At 37.7% G+C, this 24,335-nt stretch overlaps 2 protein-coding genes and 2 pseudogenes across 2 annotated transcripts; all 4 read left to right on the top strand.

Annotated features, from left to right (window-relative positions):
- Positions 1-5,039: 5,039 nt before the first annotated feature.
- Positions 5,040-5,990, top strand: LOC120225813 (annotated as a pseudogene).
- A 3,898-nt stretch (positions 5,991-9,888) lies between these two features.
- On the top strand, positions 9,889-10,687 carry LOC120225818 (annotated as a pseudogene).
- Positions 10,688-16,699: 6,012 nt separating this feature from the next.
- LOC120225819 (olfactory receptor 5L1-like) lies at positions 16,700-17,651 on the top strand. The gene is given in 2 exon segments (XM_039224004.1): positions 16,700-17,119; positions 17,121-17,651. Coding segments are annotated over 2 exon segments (951 nt in total).
- Positions 17,652-21,133: 3,482 nt separating this feature from the next.
- On the top strand, positions 21,134-22,075 carry LOC120225827 (olfactory receptor 5D18). The gene has a single exon (XM_039224010.1). It carries the CDS (start codon positions 21,134-21,136, stop codon positions 22,073-22,075), a length of 942 nt encoding a protein of 313 aa, XP_039079941.1.
- Positions 22,076-24,335: the final 2,260 nt, after the last annotated feature.

Here is a 24,335-nt window from a genome sequence, read left to right on the forward strand (position 1 = left end):
CGGAGGTTTTTCTGTTTCGGACTCTCTCCTTTTCCCCTCTCACTCCCCGTAGAGGGTAGAGGGGGATCGCCTCCCCCCCTGGAGTCTCAGATCCCGGCCCGATTTTCTCTTCCCCGGTTCGCACTCACGTTAGAAGGCTCTCTCAGTGGATTCTGCGTCTTTTTTTCTCCCAATCTCTCAGGTTTTGTAAGGTTTCCAATGTCTTCAGATCTTTTCTGTGTGATGTATGGGCGCGAGTGCAAGTACGGAGCTCCTTACTTCTCCGCCATCTTGCCCTCTCTCCCTTAAATATTGTTTTAGATTGTCATTTTTAATTATAATCTAAACAAATAATCAGTGAAACCTAGGTTATTGTGTCTGTCAGGAAGGATCAACTTTTCTTTAGTATAAGTAATATTTATTATAAGATGGTCTCATAAATAGAGGTATCTAATTTCAAAAATTTTATGACATCATATTTATCTTTCTTCTATCATTAATTTTGCTTGAATTTCTTATATATCTTTGTTCTATATCCTTTGTTTTTTGAAAAATCCTAAATTAGTTCAGAAAATTGAGAGAAAAATATCTGTTTTTGTTGAGGGTAAAATAAATACTGGATAAAAACCTTTTATGGGTTAAATAAACAATTTGGAATGGTTATATGATCTTAAACTTATAGTAATGAATTAAAGTCAACTTTATATCAAAAATTTGGGCATATAATTATAACCCTCACTGTTTTATATATTCACTTATATGAAACTTCTTTCCTTTACACATTGTCACTTACTTGATTTGAACTTCCAGGAACACTTGTAAAAAAGAGCAGAAATGTTATATTGCTCTTGATTGGAGTCAATTATGAAAATGAAAACTAACTCACAGAATTCAATAGATGCTTCTAAGTGTTTAGAGGGGAAATATATGTCTTTAAAATAACTGTATTAGAAGGAATAAAACTGTCAAAACTAGAATCTTAGCTTCTGCATCAAGAAACTAAAAAAGAAAAAGAAAGAAAAAAAAAGAAAAGAAAAAAAGTAGGTTATAATAAAGACTACCGCATCAGTCACTAAAGCGAGAAGGTAAAAGAGATTATTGGGGCGCCTGGGTGGCTTAGTCGGTTGAGCGTCCGACTTTCGCTTAGGTCATGATCTCGCGGTTCGTGGGTTCGAGCCCCGCGTCGGGCTCTGTGCTGACTGCCAGCTCAGAGCCTGGAGCCTGTTTCAGAGTCTGAGTATCCCTCTCTCTCTGACCCTCCCCTGCTCACGCTGTCTCTCTCTCTCTTAGAAATTAAAAAAAAAAAAAAATTAAAAAAAAAAAGACAGATTATTGAGTTTGCACTGTGAAAATGTTAATCCAATTGACAAAATTTGAGCTAGAATTACTAGGAGAAAAAGAAACCAGAAACAAATTAATGCAATGAGTAAGGGAAGTAACCCTGATGAAATTTAAACGAGTATAATGAATAGTATAAAGAACTTTATACCAACAATTTAGTCAACTTAGATGATATTGCTAATTTGAAAGAGATAAATTTACCCAAGTTGACAAAAAAAAATAGAAAATCTGAAAGGATATGTAACAATCAATTCAGTCTGTAATGAAAATATTCCCACCCTCCTTCCATCAGTATCCATACAGTTCTACCACTAAATATCTATATAGGAAATATTACTGGTTGTTTCACATATGGCTTCACCAGTTACTTTTACTAAATAACTACACAAGCAATGGCACCAATTGTGAATTACTTCATGTAGGAGATAGAGGACATGATGCTCTTTCCAATCCATGCAATTATACCAGTATTACCCTGATATCAAGCCAAACAAAGACAACACACAGAAGAAAACACAAACCAAAATCCCTAATGGATATAAACACAAGAATTCTCAACAAACTATTATATCCAATAATAAGATAGATCCAATAAATCACATATAAGGATTATGTACCACATCTAGGGAGATTTGCTCAGAAATGAGAGGCTGGATTAACATATGAAAAACAATGTAATGTATCACTCACATAGAAAGATGGAGATGGAGAAACAGATGGATGTCTCCTCAGCCTTGGGTGCAGTCTTTGACATTCCAATTTTAGGAACATATATGGTAGTTGAGAGGATACCAATTTATTGACTTGAAATTATATCTTGACCACATATACCTTTAAAAATTTATGTGCACAGCTAGTGATACACAGAGACAAGTAGAATACTGTGGCCTAGATTCATCCTTTAAAGTCAGAAGAACACACCTAAAGAGACATCTGAGCAGTCCCATTTGATGGCTTCCAGCATTGCACATGCATTAGAAAAAAATGCAGTCTCAGAAATCTCTCTAGTTTATTTTTTTCCCCATATATTCAAATGGGTAGGAAAACCAGATGGGTCTCAATTTCCTTTATTGACAGTTTCTTTTGAGTTTATCCAAGTTGCAACTGCCTGTATCTCCATCATCTCCTTTGAAAGATAAGCATAAAAACTGCAATTGTTTTCCTGGCTGGTAACTAGAAAGCTGAAGTAAGTTAATATTTGCATAATATTTAGAATGGGTTCCAACACATAGCAAGGGCTCGATAAGTGTGAGTTCTTATATGATTTTCTGACCAGTAGGATCATTACTTTTATGGTATTTAATGGAATTCTGATGCAGCTTTAGTCACAGTACCCTACAGGAATCTAGGAGACGATGGAATGTTATAAGACACTTAATGTAATATCTATCATGTAGCACCATGAATTCCGGGAGGAGGCAGGTGTGGTTTTAATCCATTGTTTCCCAAATTGGGATAATTCAAAAAATAAATTTCCTGATGATACTCCATAGAGATTAACTATTAGTTGTGTTATGTCACATGTCATCTTGGCTTAATTTTTATATATTTTGTTATACCATAGAGATTAGTAATTGTTTTGGAGCTTAATGGGCCCATTCCCCAGGAGCTTAAATTACAGTATAAGTAAGTGTCTGCCTATTACATACATCATACATCTTCAGCAAGAGGGTCAAAATGTCAGTCTCAGGTTTGTTAGCTAGAACTAGGTTTTGGTTACTTGAAAATAGAAGTGAAAATATTTTGTCCATAAACAATTGTTTTAAAGATATACTGAACTCAACTCTCTTCTAATTAGAGAATATTTTAACAGGACCGATACTGTTTTAATGACTGTTTAAAGTGCTTTTGTGTTTTAGTATTCAGAAACAATTAATGGTGAATTTAGAACAATTTTCTCTGTAACTCAAAACATGGATGTGTGTAAAAGAATGCTGAATAAGCAAATGGTAACCCTCTTCTCTCTCTCTTGTTCTCTCTCTCTCTCTCTCGTTCTCTGTCTGTCTCTCTCTCTCTGTTTATCTCATGTCTCTTACCACCCATTTTTCAGACCACTCTCTCACCGAATCTAGAATGTATAACCATGTGGGGACTACTAAATGTCATACTAATGCTGAGGGTCGCATTGTGTCCTGGCAGACAGTCATAGGGAGTCAGGACCTAGGAACTCTCTGTGGTTCAAAGAGGAGACAATTCCTTTGGATTTGTTTTGGGTTTGTTACGAAATGTATTTTTATTATCAGCCCAGGAGATTAAGAAGAAAATTTGGCTGGCCAAATAAGTCAGATATTTTGTTTTGTTTTGTTTTCTTGGTCAGGTAATGAAAAACCATGACTAAAGGAAAGTGATATGTTTCCACGTCTTTAAGTTTAGCTCAAGATATGGAGAAGATACCAAGATAGGCTTCCATTCCAGAACCTCTTCACTCAATTTTCATTAGACATATGTGTAGAAGTCAAGAGTATACTCCCCGTGCTGTCTAGAAGTGGGAGCAGAGAATAGAATCCTTCAACTGTTATTTGCCTTTTCTTTAAGGAAAGGTATCAGTGGTAGATCTCCCTTATATGGAACATACAATGTAATCTATTCTCCAGCCAACTACTTAAAGAATTTGGAGAGCATTCACTTGACTCTTTTTCAATGCGGGTGAAATCTTTCAGTGATAGAAAGATCTCTATCATGTGTATAGATATCTCTATGTGTGCATCTTCATTTACATGTCTATATATACACCCAATGTACTATTCAATATCCTTTAAGAAAAAAAACCCTCCAAAATGGAATTTTAAATAGCATGATAATTTTCTGTCCTAGATATAATGCACCAAAGTTTAACACTTTCTCTATTTCTGAAAATAATTTTTTCATGGCAAATATTATAAATAGTGATGCAATATAGTTTTGGACATAGTTTCTCAACAGTTTTGTCCTTTTAACTAAATATTTCTTTCAATAACTTATGAGGAATAGAGTCGCTAATAAAAATATCATATAGCTTTTATTGTTGTAGGGGTCAAGACTTTGGATTCATGCTTCTTCATTATTTTCCAGAAAAATGTACTCAAGAGTTCCATTTTTCTGATTCCTTATTAGCATAGATCTTTATTATTATAATTGATTAGACCACTTAGTTAACTTGATGGTAAAACTCTCACTTTCAATGTATCTTTTAAATCTCTTGTTTCAGCATTCAAAATTTAAAGGGTTTTTGTGAGCCACAAACCTCAAAAAATTTTGTCACACTTTTCCAAATAAAATATGAGAAAACTTTGTTCCAAATTTATATTCATGATAGACACAGGTAAGAAAAAAGAAAAAAAGACAGACTGTTTTAGAGAATCAGAGTAGGTGTTACTCTGCTGGACAGCTGAAATTTCTTCAGAGAACAGAAGCTAATTTTTGAATGGCTTTGAATACATCATTGAATCTATTTTACATTCCATCAAGCAACTGAACTTAATCATAAATATATTGATAGATAAAGGTTGCAATCATTTAAAGCTTCTGCTAATGTTTAAGTCAATTTTGATCAGTGGGATCCACTGAGATATTTAACATTTTGAATTACTTGACCACTGTGTTTCTGTTACATTTTATAGATACATGGTTTGATATCAATGTTATATTTTTCAAGAATTAATATTAACCTGCTTTTCCTCCCTTTTTAGAAGAAACACAAAATTTATCATTTGTTTTCCTAATCGTGACACCTGGCAGGAATGGACACAGGAAACTGCTCCAGTGTGTCAGAGTTCATTTTCCTCAGATTCGCAGGAGCCCCCGAGCTGAGAGTCTTCCTCTTCCTGCTGTTCTTTCTCATCTAAGGAGTCACGGTGCTGGGCAACCTGGGCATGATTGCAGTGATTCAAGTCAGCTCTCACCTTCACACTCCCATGTACTTTTTCCTCAGCCACTTGTCCTTAGTGGATTTTTGCTACTCCACGATCATTGTGCCAAAGGTGCTGTCTAATATCTTAAGCAAGGACAAAGCCATCTCCTTTCTGGGATGCATGGTGCAATTCTACTTATTTTGTACCTATGCAATCACTGAGGTCTTCCTGTTGGCTGTGATGGCCTATGACCGCTTCGTGGCCATCTGCAACCCACTGCTGTACACGGTCACCATGTCCCGGAATCTCTGTATGGAGCTGGTGTCTGGCTGCTACCTGTGTGGGATGGCGTGTTCTCTGATTCACTTGTGTTTAGCTCTTGAGATCCCATCCTACAGATCAAATGTGATTGATCACTTCTTTTGTGATCTACCCCCTCTCCTATCCCTCGCCTGCTCTGATGTCACTGTGAATGAACTGCTGCTCTACATCGTGGCGACCGTCAATGAGTTCACCACCATCATGGTCATCCTCACCTCCTACTTGCTCATTCTCATCACCATCCTGAGGATGCACTCTGCAGAGGGAAGGCGCAAAGCCTTTTCCACCTGTGCCTCCCATCTCACAGCCATCCTTATCTTCCATGGAACAATCCTTTTTACTTACTTCCACCCCACTTCTGACAACAGTATGGATACTGACAAAGTGGCCACAGTGTTCTACACAGTAGTGATTCCCATGCTAAATCCCCTCATCTATAGCCTGAGGAACAAGGATGTGAAAGAAGCTCTCAAGAAATTGTTGGGATCTAGATTACCTTTTGAAAAACTATTTTCTTAAGTAGAGTCAGAGTTTCAGCAGAGATTTTTTATGACGGGCTACTTTTGGGCGGATGTGAAGGGAAAAGTAAAGTAGGGAAGTAAACTGAGGGACTCAGAATGCTTTTTTGCTTTTCACTTGTTTATCTAATTAAGCCACATATTATGTATTTTATGGATAATTCAAAAGCATGTTTTGAGACCACTTCTGGATTATCCCTATATCAGTAATGTAATTTTGCTTTTAATGGATATGCAAAAAATATTTACTGAATGGATCAGCATGATAAAACTTTTAGCAACACTACCTGTAAAATTTTCCAAAGGAGAATGCTTGAGATATTTTCAATTTGCTGGTAATTATACCATGTTGCTCCTGATCTTGACTATGTCAAGATTTCTGTTACAATAAACCTGTCTGAAGACAAGAAGTCATTGGAGTAGACATTTCTTTTGGTTTGTTTATATTTTGTTTTATTGTGACTTCAGTTTCAAAAGTTACTTCTAAAAACATCCTCATCAGGCTTTGTGAACTATCTCTTCTCGGCACAGAAATTCATTGTAATTCTGGTAGTTTGGCTCTATTCCCAGTTCCTTTGGAAGGCCATATTTATTGTTCAATGAAGATTCATGGTATACTGACTTTATGCTACTCATTCTTCTAGGATCTTGGGATATATTAATGAACAAAGCAATAAATGATCTCTGCTTCCCTGGAAATGTTATCTTAGCAAGAGAAAATAGGAAATATACAATTAAAGAAAATAATTAGTACTAAGAATATATTTGAACCATATGAAGTACTTTATTCACTCCACTGGGTAGTAGAATAACTCCTGAAGTAAAACAGTGTGTTCATGAAAGTTTCCACTGAAAAGGCACATTCAGACAAAAACGTAAGGGCAAGCTTTCCAGTTGGCAGAAATGATGAGAAAAAAGACCATAAAAGAAAGAGTGGGTAACATTTTTTTTGGAAAACAAAAATAAAGAAACAAAAGCAAGGAGGTCACAATAGCTGGAGAGCAGACGCAGGGAAGAGTAATAGAATAGGACAAACTTTCAAAGGGACTAGGTTATTTTTGCAACGCTCGATAGTTATTTATTTATTTATTTATTTATTTATTTATTTATTTATTTTATTTCTAGGAGAGAGAGAGAGAGAGAGACGGCGTGAGCAGGGGAGGGTCAGAGAGAGAGGGAGACACAGACAGAAACAGGCTCCAGGCTCAGAGATGACAGTCAGCACAGAGCCCGAAGCAGGGCACAAACCCACGAACCGCGAGATCATGACCTAAGCGAAAGTCGGACGCTTAACCGACTAAGCCACCCAGGCGCCCCAGCAACACTCGATATTTAGCTCTTTAGGTATTTTTGCTTTAACTCTCATTGAATCATGATGACTTAAAAGAAGAAGGAACTTTACACTTCTTCAGATGGATAGCAGAGAGGAAGACAGTTATGCCTGGTATATGGTAGCCAGTTAATATTTGATAAGAATGATTTTTATGATTCCATAATTTTGATATTTGTAGGAAGGTATAGGAGTAATCCGAGGCTGGAGAAGTGATTTTTAAATATAAAGTTTTGAGGGCACCTGTGACTCAGTCAGTTAAGTGCCTTACTCTTGGTTTTGGCTCAGGTCATGATCTCATGATTCATGCGTTCAAGCCCCTGTAATGGACTCTGTAGTGATAGTGCAGAGCCTGCTTGGTATTCTCTCTCTCTCCCCTCTCACTGCCTTTTCATACTCTCTCTTTCCAATTAAATGCATAAAATTAAAATATATTTATATGAATGTTTGTATCAAATTCTCCTAAAGCTGCTGCTCCGGGTTTTTAAGAATTACATCACAGAAAAGTGATTAATTTTAATTGTTTATTTCATGACCTCAAGAGAATGGGGCAAGACCTATTTCCTAAGGTTCATGTCCCAAAGGGTGTACTATACATATAAGAATAGCTCCAGCAGTCCTAACCAGGAGTAGCCTTACATTTGACATTAGCAAGTTTGCTTTAGATTCTAGAGATAGATTGATATTAATTTCAATGTAGGATATCTGGAAAACAGCACGAAAGGGGGAAACTTACCCTTAGATCTAGACAGTTATGAGAAATATTTAGTCACAGAAAACAGTAATATATCTGAACATGCCAGAAGAGAGTGCATTTATTCTACACAGTTTTGTCTTAGATGGCCTGGGTCAGATGAACAAGGGGTACCTGGGGTGTTAGAATAGGAGAGGTCTGAAAACTTTGGGAATGTGCATTGTCTTATTTCCGTAAATTACTGAAGAAATAGTCAAAGTAGAATAGAGAAGATTTAAATAAAATGAAACTAGCAGAGATTCAACAGAATGTCTAGTGAAAAAAATTAAAAAGGACCAGCTTTCGTTAAGATTATAAAGCAGGAAACCCATGTGTTTGAGAAAAATTACAGCAACACAGTGAAAAGAAAGCTAAGAAGATTTCAGATGTTATATTTCTTGGACTCAATATATAGAAAAGTTTTACCAGTAACTTAATAATAGCATTTGGGATGCAAGAATCATCATCTTACATATAAAATTTGTTTAAAACAAACTCTTAAATGCCTTAGATAAATTAAATATTGTATTGAGCAAGAACTGTGATAATGTGAAGGTCTGGTTTCGTGATGAATTGTCTTTTGAGGTTGTCTTTAATGCTCAGATGTATAAACCAAGGGACACTGAGCGCCATTAAGCTCTCACTCTTGAATATGATTTGATATCTTTATTGATGGGTCATCTGAAACTATTTTTTGGGTTGTGGGACCAAAGACAACCTTATCAGAAAGATGATAAAGAGTTTACTGGCATCTAGACCTTGAACGTGGGTCAGACTCTGGTGTGGAGGAATGGACACATGGTTGGGGTTCCAATCAGGGCAATCATCACAGATATGGAGATAGGTCCATATTTGCATGTCACTGGGAAAGTCAAGGTTTCTTTTGTCACCTCTAGAATTAGGAAATAGACATGATTCTCTTCATCATCTATTCTAATTATTAATCAAATAATGAGGAAAGATAGACAATTAGGAGCCCATTAGTTGAGGAAACTACTCTGAAAAATGAATTAAGGTCTATTTTGATTCACTGAGTCATAAAGAAAAAGATTAAAGTGTTATTTGAAATATAGCCTAAAGTGTTAGGGGTGTTTATTCTTACTGTAAGAGGGTAAACCTACTATGTAAAAAATACTTTGTTTGGAAATCTCTCATTTCTGTACTGGTTAGAGATAGGGCTGACATAGTAAGTCATATCCTACTGGTGTATCTTTTATGAACTTACAATGTTCAAGAGGAACTGAAAACATTATGGGAAAATTTGATCTAATAAAAAATAAATTCCTTTATCTCATATTTTTATTTGTAAGTATTAAAATTTACAGTTGAGAACTTAAACTATTTAAAATTTTTTTTTTACATAATCTCTACATCCAGCATGGGGATCAAACTTACAACACTGAGATCAAGAGTCACACACTCTACTGGCTAGGTCATCCAGGCACCTCGAGAACTTAGAAAATTTTAACTTGATAATTATATTGCTTTTTAACTTAAAAACATTTAAACACAGTTTTCATGTTTTCAAATGTTAGATATTTAGCATATCTTGCATAATAAACACATAGAGAAATTATGAAAAGATATTTTGCTTCATCTTCTAGTCTTGGTAAGAGGTAGTGAGTCAAGCTTTTTATATACTCACTCTCTTTAATATTTTTATTTTCAGGACCGATTCTGACTCTGACAAGCACAAACCATCATGTTGCTGTCAGAGAGAAATAAAAGTGGGGCTGTGTTCACTCTCTTGGGCTTCTCAGATTACCCAGAACTGCAAGTCCCCCTCTTTTTGATTTTTTGGCCATCTACAGTGTCACTGTTGTAGGGAATATTGGGATGATAGTTATAATCAAGATTAACTCCAAACTGCACACACCCATGCACCTTCTCCTCAGCCACCTCTCATTTGTCGATTTCTGCTATTCCTCCATCATTGTTCCCAAGGCCTTGGCAAACCTAGCTGTAGAAGACAGGACCATTTCATTTCTAGAATGTGTAGTACAATATTTTTTTCTTTTGTACCTTTGTGGTAGCTGAATCCTTTTTCTTAGCTGTGATGGCCTATGACTGCTTTATAGCCATCTGCAACCCTCTGCTCTACACAGTGGCCATGTCCCAGAAACTCAGTGCCATGCTGGTGGTTGGATCATATGCATGGGGAGTAGCATGCTCCTTGATACTCACATGCTCTGCCATCCAATGATCTTTTCAGGGTTTCAACACCTGAAACCTTCTGTGAGTTCTCTGCATTGCTCTCTCTGTCTTGCTCTGATATTTACATGAATCAGTTGCTGTTTTTTATTTTTGCCACCTTTAATGTGATCAGCACACTGCTCATCATTCTCATGTCTTATGTATTTATCATGGTCACCATCCTCAAGAGGCATTCAGCCAGTGGTCGCCGCAAATCCTTCTCCACCTGTGCCTCCCACCTGACCGCCATCACCATTTTCTACGGGAACATTCTTTTCCTCTACTGTGTTCCTAACTCCAAACACTCCAAGCGTACAAAGTGGCATCTGTATTTTACACAGTGGTGATCCTTATGCTGAATCCCTTGATCTACAGTCTGAGAAATAAGAATGTCAAGGATGCAGTCAGCAAGTTAATGGATACTAAAGTCTTTTCTCTTTAAGCATGTATTTTGAGTAGATTTTGTCTTTGAAATGTAAATCAAGTGTGCCCAGAAATGTAGATTGTAAAGATACCTTTAAAAATAATGAAGAGTTGATGTACAAAGGAAAGGAGGTGGATTTGATCCAGAGACTGACCTTGATGTACTCTCTTGCTTACTGGAAAAAAAAATCAGAAGCCCCTCTCAACTTTGGTTTCTAATCTACAAAATTGAGGCAACATAATTTTTTGATTTTTATTTCATGTATCCATGGAAAGATATCACTTAATGCTAGAAAGCAAGAACATTTAGTATCATCTCTATTTCTACATAAAAAAGTTTTTTTAATGTTTCTGTTTTTGAGAGAGATAGAGAGAGACAGAGTGTGAGCAGGGGAGGGACAGAGAGTGAGAGGAAGACTCAGAATCCAAAGCAGGCTCCATGCTGTGATCTGTTAGCACAGAGCTAGACACAGGGCTCGAACTCATGAACTGTGAGATCATGGCCTGAGCCGCAGTCGGCCAGTTAACTGACTGAGCCACCCAGACACCCCTATTTCCACTATTTAATAAATGAAAATACTGAGACTATTTGGTCATGTTAAGAGTAAATGAGCACAGAAACTGTGCTGTGTTTGTAAGGTCATTCAACTCTTTCGACTCCCTACACGTTACGTGCCAATTTCTCAAAATGATTTTTCATCAAAAATTTTTTAAAAAATTATGCATTACACAAAATTATACTAAGATTCTCCAATTTTGTCAAAGGGCAAAATTTTAGAAATTAATTCTTTCAAAAAGGTTTGTTACCCAGCTTGGCAGGTTGCAACCATGGTCAAAATTCCCCAGTCCTCTGGTGTCTACGCTACTGTACAGCTTTTCCAATCACATGGTGGAATCAGTTTTATGCGCTCTGGGAAATTTGTCTGCTTTTCTGAGTAGATTTGGCTAATGGATCGTAGCTGCAATGAGTTGGGCAAGGTTTAAGCCTCTGAGAAGCAATGTGACAATTTCACAATCTCCTGGGATTTTCACAATCTCTCAGGAAAGCTGCCATATGAACAGGCACAGACCGGCACCCTTTCCTCCAAAATATGATTTGGCATCTAGCCAAGTGCCCTACACGGGTGTGAAGCCCTCTTACATTACCTAAATTGCCAAGCTCATATCATACATATAAGCAGAGCAAGCCATGATCTGTCATGTCAGGATTAGATTAGTAGAACTAACTTACAGACTCATGCCACAGTGATCCATTCGATAAACAGTTGTGTTTGGAAGTGGTTTGTCATGGATCATTGGAACCACTCACTTTTATATTTGATTTATTTATTTATTTTGAGAGAGACACACAGTGTGTGAGCAGGGAAGGGCAGAGAGTGAGAGAGGATCCCAAACAGGCTCCCTGCTCAAAGCAGAGCTGGATGTGGGACCCAATCGCACAACCATGAGACAATAGCCTGAGCTAAGATTGAATCACACACCCAATTTACTGAGTTACCCATGTGCACTGGAACCACTCACTTCCTTAATTCCTGAGGTTACCACAAGGCCTCCTTAACACTTATCATATAACCGTTAAGCATGTCCATTGTTCTCCCACTTCCCACGGAGAGACACCTTGATTAAAACAATGTAATTAAAAAGTTCAGGAAATTTAACACTTTGTTGATTTCATTGAAACTTGCTAACAGTATTTTACTAAAATGGCGGTACCATGTGTTCCAAATACATTTCATCAAAAACTTAGAGCTTCATCTTTACGATATTAAATTTATGGATAACAACCAAGAAATCAACCTCAATAGAACTTTTGTATTTAAAAAATGCCTGCCATGTCTTTAAGTCTAATATAAATAGACAAGCAAAGCAGCTTCCCTGTGGGAGGGTCGCCCGGATGATGTAATAAAGCATGACAACCAAAGATGCTCCTTAGAGATGCCATCCTGAGACCATCTCCTCCGTCAGGGGGAGGCTTTCGTGACCATAGTCTCCAGGTGCACTAAGAACACAAGGCACAGATGGGAAACAAATATGGTCATTGATTTCCAATATATCTAATTTCAAACCATGTCTGTATTGGTTAAAATACACACCCTAAAGCCATTATTTTCCTTGAAAAGGAGCCTGCATATGCCAGAGAGAAACTTGGGATTGAAGAGTCTTGATTAAGCAAACTTCAGGCTTCCTGGAAAGCAGTATTTCAAAATGTTTTTATGTTTTAGGTTTTGGAAGCTTTCTCTCTCTCTCTCTCTCTCTCTCTCTCTCTCTCTCAATCTCTCTTTAGATTGGGGATCTTTGCTTTTGAAAATTGAGGGCAAAGAATTATTGAAAGTGGTAGGTGGAAAAGACACCCAGGAACATACTTCAAACTCAGAGAATTATCAAATGAATCAATCTCAGGAGAATGCACATAGGTTATTGAAATTTTGGAAACTGATGACTTGTAATTAATGACATCCATGAAGTTCTTGAAATGTTGCCTGTATGTAAGGGCACAAGCCACAGGCAGATATTTGAACCCTATTGGTTTAAGTGGTGTTATAGAGCCAGTAAAGGAGCAGACCTGGAAGAAACCCTGGCCCAATCTGGTTAATGGTCTCTGGGGTCCAGCAGCAGGGAGATGCCACCCCAGCACCACCGGTAGCCCTGCTCTTCCTCACACCGTCATATGCAGGGGCACAGATCCAAAAGCAGCACATGGCCTCATCTTATCAGTGATTCCAACTTGGGGCAAGTTACAACTGACGGTGCCTCACCTTTTTGTAAAGGTGCATTACTGTAGTGATCTCATTTATTGTTATAAATATCAAATGTGTTAATGGGGCACCTGGGTGACTCATTGGTTGAGCTTCCAACTTCAGCTCAGGTCATGATCTCACAGTTGGTGGGTTTGAGCCCTGCATCAGCTCTGTCCTGACAGCTGGGAACCTGGAGCCTGCTTCAGATTCTGTATCTCTCTCTCTCTGCCCCTTTCCTGCTCATTGTCTCTCTCTGTCTCTCTTTCTCTCTCTCTCTCTCTCGGAATAAATAGACATTAAATTTTTTTTAAAAAATATTTTTTAAAAAAGCAAAAATGTGTTACTAGTTGTATCCAGATAGTAAGTAACTGGGTCATAGAAAGTGGTCAGTAGATGTGAGCATTATTTACCTTCTTAGATAAAGGTGATTTGTTATTGGTACCTGTTGCTGATATTTGACAGAACTCTGGTTTGATTCAGACCCTGTGCCTTCCAGGAAGGAGCTTCTGTATATACACAGGCAAAGTTTGTAAGACAGTTTCATCTATTTCATCACCACAGTATGATCCCTGGTTCACAAAGCAATGCGTGGAGGCAGCATACAATGCAGTACAATGCATCATGAACTCTGAGAGGCACCTTGCTGGTTTACAGTAATAGGTGCTAAGCTGGGATAGTTTGTCTTCCTGTTTATATCTCATGGAAGAAGCTGTTGGAGTCTCAGGATAGTAGTGTTTTATTGGTATCTCACTGAACTCAGAGAGATCAATAATTGTTTTGGGAAGCCTAGGGAGCATGGGTCCCAGAGATTCCCACACACAAAACCATAAAACGTTTCCATGGTAACATCTCCAGAACCAGGGGAGACAACAGGTCTCCCACAGGAAGTTGGACCGCGCTCTCATTTCCTGGGGATGGGCATCAATGATATTGTCTAGGAGCTGAATGCTTTTTTTCTCTTTTTTCCTCAAAAGTATAATTTTATGGCCATTTCTATGAAAAAGAGGAACTGTAATGGAGGGGAGTCTGTGTTTCATTCTTTCTTGATTAAAGAGTGTTTTAAGAAATGCCATTTTTTGATCACTTCCTCCTGAACACACTTTTGTGTAGGGAGAAACAGTCTCAATGGGGAATGGAAACAGTTTAATCTGCAGGAACAACCACCTGGTAACAGCTGCTGGTGTAAGAAGGAAGACGGGAAGTAAACTGGGGAGAATGCTTGGTCTCTCCCTCTCCCCTTCCTCCTCTCTCACACTGACTCCATCCTTGGAACCTGGAAAAAATCCTATGGAGGTTCCCTTGACAGTGTCTCTGGTGCTGAGAGCTGCAGGAAGGGACCCTCAAGACTATCCCTACAGGGACACAGAATGGGGACCCCCTGTGAGGCAGAAAGAGAGGAATTTTTTTGGTCTTGTGCATAGCACTGAGAAATGTCTTTCCATAGCAGGCTTCTCAACCTTGGTACTACTGACCTTTCAGGCCTGATAATATTTTGAGTAATATTTGTGTGAGCTGGTTGCATCTGTATGTCCAGGCGGGGGGGAGGAGAGGAAGGCTGCCTTGTGCATCAGACTCTTCAGCAGCAAGTCTGGTCTCTACCCACTAGATGTCACTAGCACTCCTTCCTATTGGGACAACCCAAAAAGTCTTGGGACAAAGACAGAGGACCAGAGGGAACAAAATCCCTCCTGGTTAAAACCACTTCTCTATAAATAATCAAAAGCCTGAGTTTTCACCTTTAGACTTGAATACAGGCAAGGGTTTCAAAATTATATACTACATTGGACTCAGGAAAAGATGACTCTCTTTTACTGACCATCGAAGAGAGAAAAACCATACTATCAGAATAACTATTTACTTCCAGACTGGGATTTCTTAATGCACATATATATCTTTTACTTTTTGAAATCATTTGACAAAAGGGGGAATTACCTGACTGCGTTGAACTTTTGTGAAGACTGTCTTTCCTCCAGTAATAATCAGTTGGTGCCTCTACACCATCAGGCAAGTATCTCCATTTCTTTTTCAAATGATGAGAAAAAAATATTTATGTTTCATGGATTTTGTGAGGGTTAAACATGCCAACAATTTGTGTATGCATATATAATATTCTAGCTACGCCTTCTGGCTCACTATTTTTCAACTTACCACTTTATCATAGTCATTTTCAGGTCATTAAATGGCCTTCAAAAATATCCTCGTAACAGCTGCATACATTCCCATAATATATATGTACCATAGCTGTCACTGTTTCCCTCTTATTTATTAAATCTTCTTAATGTTTATTTATTTTTGAGAAACAGCATATGTGAGCGAGGGATGGCCAGAGAGAGGGAGACAGAGGATCCAAAGCAGACCCTGCACTGAAAGCAGACAGCAGGAATCAGGCATTGAACTCAGTAACTCTGAGATCACAAACTGAGCTGGTCAGACGCTTAACCAACTGAGCCGCCCAGAGGCAGCTGACCATTTTCTTCTTGTTTGACACATTATTGTTGAAATTGACTGTCAGAAATAATGCTACCATGCAGCTGCAAATATTTTCATAATACTTTCACAAGTACATCTATGATCCATTCTTCAAACAGATTTAAAGCAGCGAATTTATTTGTCATAATAGTTGTTATAAGGCTTCAGAGTCAGAGTTATAGGAAGTTTGAATCCAAATAGGAACTCCCTGTACAAAGGCTGACATTAAAGAGCAATAGTAAGAAAAGGATTATGTTAATTTGTAGGAAACAATGTTGGCAAAGAGTATAAAAGCTTCTTCTCCATCTGAAACATATTGCTAAAAAATGAACACTTGTGGGTATATAATCACTGTTATACGTGATTGTCATCATTACAGGGGAAACCAGAGAAGGATATTGTGTGCTGTAAAACATTATTTGCTGGGGTCTCAATGTTTCCTGGACTCATTAACCATTCTGCCAGGAAAAAGGGCTTTGAGTTTCATAAAACATTGTGACTAATTAAGAAATGTGGAATGTTCTTCTAATGATTCAGTGTCAAGCTATAAATTGTGTAGGATTCGTTTAAGGAATCATAGACACTGTGATGGATGTAGATGTTTTTGTGTGATTTGTGAATTAAAGTGTGACCTTATGCATCTCTCCACATGCCTGTACTTTTCCTAGACTTCACAAAAGGCATGTCCTAATTCTTCACTGGATATTTTAACTATCTTATGTGTTTTTATGTCTTCTTTTAATAGACAGCCAAAAAATGAATTTGGGATTGTATAATGGAGGATGACTATTAATATTTTTCTCCAACCTCAATCAAATGGGGCCATGGGCATGAGAAACTGCTCCAGTGTGTCAGAGTTCATTCTCCTCGGATTCACAGGAGCCCCTGAGCTGAGAGTCTTCCTCTTCCTGCTGTTCTTTCTCATCTATGGAGTCACGGTGCTGGGCAACCTGGGCATGATTGCAGTGATTCAAGTCAGCTCTCACCTTCACACTCCCATGTACTTTTTCCTCAGCCACTTGTCCTTAGTGGATTTTTGCTACTCCACGATCATCGTGCCAAAGATGCTAACTAATACCTTAAAAATGGACAAAGCCATCTCCTTCCTGGGATGCATGGTGCAGTTCTACTTGTTTTGCACATGTGTGGTAACTGAGGTCTTCCTGTTGGCTGTGATGGCCTATGATCGCTTCGTGGCCATCTGCAACCCACTGCTGTACACGGTCACCATGTCCCGGAATCTCTGTTATGGAGCTGGTGTCTGGCTGTTACCTGTGCGGGATGGCGTGTTCTCTGATTCACTTGTGTTTAGCTCTTGAGATCCCGTCCTACAGATCAAATGTGATTGATCACTTCTTTTGCGATCTACCCCCTCTCTTATCCCTTGCCTGCTCTGATGTCACTGTGAATGAACTGCTGCTCTACATCGTGGCGACCGTCAATGAGTTCACCACCATCACGATCATCCTCACATCCTACTTGCTCATTCTCATCACCATCCTGAGGATGCACTCTGCAGAGGGAAGGCGCAAAGCCTTTTCCACCTGTGCCTCCCACCTCACAGCCATCCTTATCTTCCATGGAACAATCGTTTTCATTTACTGCCGGCCCACTTCTGGCAACAGTACAGATACTGACAAGGTGGCCACTGTGTTCTACACGATAGTGATCCCCATGCTGAACCCCCTCATCTATAGCTTGAGGAACAAGGATGTGAAAGAAGCTCTCAAGAAAATGTTGGGGTCTACATTACCTTTTGTAAAACCATTTATTTAGTAGACTCAGCGTTTCAGCAGAGACTTTAACGACAGGCTGGTTTTAGTTGAGTGTGACTGGAAAAGTAACGTAGGGAAGTAAAGCTGGAGGAGTAGGAATACTTTTTAATTTTCCACTTGCTTATCTAATCGAGCCATATATTCTTTTATGGATAATTCAAAAGCACGTTTAATGTGACCACTTGTGTATTATTCCTATATTAGTAGTGTAGTTTTGCATCTAATGGATATACAAAAATGCTTGCCGGATGGATCAACGTGGTAAAACTTTAGCAAAACTACCTGCAAGTTATTCTAAAGGAGAATATTTGACATATTTTCCAATTTGTTGGTAATTACACCATGCTGCTCCTGATCTTGAAAATGTCAAGATTTCTGTTATAATAGACCTGACTGAAGACAGGAAGTTCAGTGGAGTGAATATTTCTTTTGGTTTGTTTATATTTTGTTTTATTTTTAGTGCAGTTTCAATAATTACTGTAAAACATCCTTATCATTCTTTGTGAACTATCTCCTCTCTGCACTAACGTTCCTCATAGTTCTAGTAGTTTGGATTTGTTCTTAGTTCCTTTGGAAGGCCATATTTATTGTTCAATAAAGATTCATGGTACAGTGACTTCAAGTGAGTCATTCATCTAGGAGCTTGGGATGTATTAGTGAACAAAGCAATGAAAAATCTCTACTTTCATAGAAAATTTATCTTAGTAAGATAAAACAAGCCATATACAATTAAAGAAAATAATTAGTATTAAAATATATTTGAACCATGAGAAATACCTTAATCACTCAATTGGGTAGTAGAGTAATTCCTGAAGCAAAACAGTAAGTTCAAAGGAGATTTCACTCAAAGTCACATTCGAACAAATCTTAAGGGCAACCTTTCCAGTTGGCAGGAAAGATGAGTAGAAAAGACCATAAAAGAAAGAGTGGGAAAAAATTTTTGGAAAACAAAAATCAAGGGACAAAATCAAGGAGGTCAGACTAGCTGGAGGAAGCAGATGTGGGAAACAGTAATGAAATAGAACAAGATTTTGAAGGGACTAGATAATTTTCCCAACTCAATATCTAACTTTTTAAATATTTCTGCTTTAACTCTCAGTGAATCATGATGACCTAAAAGAAGGATCTTCACCCTTCTCCAGCAGGGTTGGAATGGATGATAGGAAGGGGAGAGTTCTGCCTGGTATATGGTAGCCATTCAATATTTGATAAAGATGGTTTCTATAATTCCATAATTTTGATAATTGTTTTAAGTAGGTGTGAGAATAATTAGGGGTTGGTGAAGTGATTTTAAAATATAATATTTTGGGGGCACCTGGGTGGCTCAGTCAGTCAGCTAAGTGACATTTGGTTTTGCCCCAGGTCATGATCTCATGGTTCATGAGTTCAAGCCCTGCATAAGGCTTTGTGCTGACAGTACAGAACCAGCTTGATATACTTGCTTTCTCTCTCTCTCTCTCTCTCTCTCTGTACCTCCAATGCTCTCTCTCTGAAACTAAATAAATAAATCAAAAATACATTCATATAAATTTTTGTACAAAATTCTCCTAATGCTGTTCCATATTTTCAAGAATTTCATCAGATAAAGGTGATTAATTTTAATTGTTTATTTCATGACCTCAAGAGAATACAGCAAGACATAATCCCTAAAGTTCAAGTCCCAAAGGTTGTAATATAGATATAAGAATATCTCCATTAATTCCAACCAAGAGTGGCCTTACCTTTGCCATCAGCAGGTTTGTTTTCAGATTCTAGAGACAGATTGATATTAATTTTGATGTAGGATATCTGGAAAACAGCATGAGAGGGGGAAACTTACCCTTAGATCTAGACAGTTATTGAGAAATATTTAGTCACTGCAAAAGTAACATATCGGAACATGCAAGGAAGAGAAAGTGCATTTATGCTACAGTTTTGTCTTAGATGGCCTGGCTTAGATGAACAAGGGGTCCCGGGGTGGGGAGAATAGAAGAGGTCTTAAAACTTTGGGAATGTGCATTGTCTTGTTTCTATAAGTTACTGAAGAAATAGTCAAAGCAGGATAGAGAAGATATGAGCAAAATGAAACTAGAAGAGATTGGACAGACTCTAGCAAAAAAAGTTGAAAGGGACCAGCTTTAATTAAGATTAAAAAGCAGGAAACCCATGTGTCTGAGAAAAATTAGAACAAAACAGGGAAAACAAAGGTAAGAAGATTTCAGCTGTTATATTTGTTGGACTCAATGATATAGAAAAGTCTTACCTACAATTTAACAATGACATTTTGGACAGAGGAATCATCTTCTTAAATATAACATTCATTTAAAATAAATTCTGAAATGCCTTAGATAAGTGAAATATTGTATTAAGCAAAAAAAGTGATAATGAGAATATCTAGCTTCATGCTGGATTGTCTTTTGAGGTTGTCAGATGTATGACTATAGGAACAGAGAGAACCATTAAGTCTCAATCTTGAATATGATCTGATATCTTTTTGTTGAGCCATCTGAAACAGAGATAACCTTACCAGAGAGATGATGAAGGGTTTCCTGGTATCTAGACCTAGAACATGGGTCAGATTCTGGTGTGCAAGAATGGACATATAGTTGGGGTCCTGATCAAGGCTCTAGTCAGATAAGTAGATTGGTCCTTATTGGCATGTCATTGGGAATGTCAAGGTTTCTTTTATCACACCTAGAATAAGGAAGTAGACATGATTATCTTTATCACCTATTCTAATTATTTATCAAACAATGAGGATGGATTGACAATTAAGAGCCCATTACTTGAGGAGAATACTCTGAAAAATCAGTTAGGTTTATTTGATATCAGATTCACTGAGTCAGAATGAAAAAGATTAAAGCATTATGTGAAATGTAACAAAGTGTTAGGGGTGTTATTCCTAATGTCATAGTGTAAACCTATGATGTAAAAATTAATTTGTTTGGAAATTTATCATGTTTCTACCACTTGCAGCGATGACATAATCAGTCCTTATACTGGGTGTATCTTTCATGAATGTATTATGTTCAAGGAAGGCTGAAAGGATTATGGGAATAGTTGACTTAAAATAAACATAAGTATCTTTATCTTGTACATTCATTTGTAAATGTTAAAAATTACAGTTGGGAATTTAAGTAATGTTTTAAAGATTTTATTTTTATGCAATCTCTATACCCAACGTGGGGTCCAAACTTACAGCGCCAAGATCAAAGCAGCAGGCTCTACTGGCTGAGTCAGCCAGACACCCTAAGAACTTAAAAATTTTTAATTCAATAGTTGTATTGTTTTTATACTTAAAAAACATTAAAAAATGATTCTATGTTTTCAAATATTAGACATTTAGCATATCTTGCATAATAAACACATAGAGAAATTATGAAAAAATAGTTTGCTTCATCTTTCAGTCTTGGTAAGGGGTAGTTAGGCAAGCTTCTTAGATGATCACTCTCTTTAATTTTTTATTTTCAGGATCGATTCAGACTCTGACAAACACAAACCATCATGTTACTGTCAGAGAGAAATAAAAGTGGGGCTGTGTTCACTCTCTTGGGCTTCTCTGATTACCCAGAACTGCAAGTCCCTCTCTTCTTGATATTTTTGACCATCTACAGTGTCACTGTTGTAGGGAATATTGGGATGATAATTATAATCAAGATTAATGCCAAACTGCACACCCCCATGTACTTTTTCCTCAGTCACCTCTCATTTGTGGATTTCTGCTATTCGTCCATCATTGCTCCCAAGACTCTGGCAAACCTGGTTGTAGAAGACAGGACCATTTCATTTTCAGGATGTGTAGCACAATTCTTTTTCTTTTGTACCTTTGTGGTAGCTGAATCCTTTTTATTAGCTGTGATGGCCTATGACCGTTTTGTGGCCATCTGCAACCCTCTGCTCTACACCATGGCCATGTCCCAGAAACTCAGTGCCATGCTGGTGGTTGGATCATATGCATGGGGAGTAGCATGTTCCCTGATACTCACATGCTCTGCCATCCAATTGTCTTTTCAGGGTTTCAATACAATCAATCACTTCTTCTGTGAGTTCTCCTCATTGCTCTCCCTGTCTTGCTCTGATATTTACATCAACCAGTTGCTGCTTTTTATTTTTGCCACCTTTAATGAGGTCAGTACACTGCTCATCATTCTCATGTCTTATGTATTTATCATGGTCACCATCCTCAAGATGCGTTCAGCCAGTGGCCGTCGCAAAGCCTTCTCCACCTGTGCCTCCCACCTGACCGCCATCACCGTCTTCCATGGGACCATCCTCTTCCTCTACTGTGTTCCTAACTCCAAAAACTCCAGGCACACAGTCAAAGTGGCATCTGTGTTTTACACAGTGATGATCCCTATGCTGAATCCCCTGATCTACAGTCTGAGAAATAAGGATGTCAAGGATGCAGTCAGCAAATTAATGGATACTAAAGTCTTTTCTTTTTGAGCATGTTATTTGAGTAGAGTTTGTCTCTGAAATGTAAATCACTTGTGCCCATAAGGGTTGATTATAAAGATACCTTTAAAAATAATGAAGTATTGATGTACAATGGAAAGAATACAGACTTTTATTAAAAGAGGGTGACCTTGATGCTCTTTCTTCCTTATTGGAAGCAATCCCTGTAATCTTTGGTTTTTAATCTACAAAACTGAGGTAACATGAGCTAGCTCCTAATCCAATTGTGAGGTCTAAAAGGTAATATATATATCATGTGGAAAACCTTATATCTTATCAATAAACATTAATTTCATTTTCCTTTCTTTTAATGTAACTGGAGTAGACTAGGCTCTCGATAAACACATTTATTTATCTCCTAAAAATAAAAGTATCAGTTAAAATGACACATAGTCTTCATCTCCAAGGAATGCAAAATCCAGGGTTGTCAGTAGGCCAGTAAAGAAAGTGGCCATTGTATAAGGTGGGAATGAAAAGTATCATCGAGTGTTCAAATGAAAGAAAATTCAAATCCATCTGAGGACTTTAGAATAATCCCTTTAAAAATAGGTATTGTTTGAACTTGGCTTTGGATAATAGGATGGGCAGAGTTTCAGGAGACAACAAGATATGAGTTTTATTCAGAAGTGCAAAGCATTACAAATCAAGGAAGTCAGTGTTATACTGACTCATTTATTCAACAAATATTGTATTGAATGATTACTATATGGCATATGTTGCTGGAGGCTGAGACGGCTCCGGCAGGTCCAGGGGTCCCTGAAGGATGATCAGTGTCAGCAAAAGAGAGAGTGAGAGAGCCCTGAGATTCTTTCTGATCACCGGGCAGGCATCTCTGTCCTGTCGGTTTTTGTGTCTTTATTTAAAGGTTCAGTAACAAGATGAAATCAGAGAAAGGAATTTCTTACAATGGGAGGCCTTTTGTGATATCAATTGCAGAATTTTCCCGACCAAGGAAATAACAGAATGTTCTTAGTGAAAAACAGGATAACATATAGGTCAAATTGTATACAGATAAGTTAGGAGTATTTTGTCTGGCTCTCAAGAGGATGAATGTTTCTGAATTGGTTTGTTTGTGGAGACTATCATGGGGGCCCTGAATAGGTCAGTCTTTTTCCCCTGGGTTATGTTTTAGCTACTCTTATCTATCCTCATCCCAGCTTCCAGTGTAAGAGAGGGTGTTTGTGGAATGTAGGCCTTGAGGAAGGGACTGTTATGCTTCACCAATTAGCAAAGATATATGTAGTAACTATGTTTTGTTCTTAACCCCAAAATAGGCCGGCCCTATGTCTTAAGGCCAGGCTCAGTTAACCCCCTAAGTCTCGGATCTGCAAGGCCCATAGGAAGAGCCTTTTGACAATCACCCATAGAACTTTCATCTAAAATCTCTTTTGTAAAGGCAGGAATATGCTTTTCCTTATGAGGTATCTGTATTCAGAATATGGGTCTGATATGGAATATTGTGAGGCCTGGTCAATACCAGTAGGCTTATATCCAACATGAGCCAATAGTAGCAGAAGGAGATACCAGTTTTCACTTCTCATGGCAGGTGCTGTAAATCTTGCCACTTCCTTGCTGTGATTGCCATCCAGAGAGGCCGGCGGGACTCTCAGCAATGTGTGTGTGTGTGTGTGTGTGTGTGTGTGTGTGTGTTGTGTTGTGTGTATAGGTTACTGGGCATGAGTGGAAAGTTGATAAGTCATGGTCTATATCTGGAATGTGTTTTCAAAGGAGCTCTCTTGTGGCCATGAGTTCCTGTCCAACCTGTGTCTCATAGTATTATTCTGCTTATGAAGATCTCAAAAACATCAGCCAACCTTTATTAACTATTTTCCAGAACATGAGCATAATCTCTGAATCCTTCTCAACTGAACTTCTACCTTAAAAAAGCGTTTAAAACTAATTGCTTACATAACTATTCAAAATACAATAAAAATACAAATACTAATTAGCATCAAGGCCTATTAAATCTGGCTAATTTAAAATGCCAGATTTCTGTAATATTAATAATACACTTTGCTTGAATACTTTGCACATGCTTATCTTTCTACTCAATATGGATAGTTAAAACTGCAAACAAATTATTAATATAATGAAGAAAGGTAAATTTACTGGTGTTCTGGTAAGGGAAAACAATTTTATATGGCCTCAATAAAGCTACTTGAAATGTGCATATTATTTTGAACTTATGATAATTATTAATAGGTTCTATTTATATACATTATAAAATATAAAATCAATTAAATAACCATTT

The sequence above is a fragment of the Hyaena hyaena genome, unplaced genomic scaffold, assembly GCF_003009895.1.
Source record: "Hyaena hyaena isolate Hyena2069 unplaced genomic scaffold, ASM300989v1 scaffold_1546, whole genome shotgun sequence".
In the NCBI taxonomy this organism is placed as follows: domain Eukaryota; kingdom Metazoa; phylum Chordata; class Mammalia; order Carnivora; family Hyaenidae; genus Hyaena; species Hyaena hyaena.

Coding starts and splice junctions, on each gene's coding strand:
- LOC120225827 (XM_039224010.1), top strand. CDS start 21,134: ATGTTACTGTCAGAGAGAAATAAAAGTGGGGCTGTGTTCACTCTCTTG.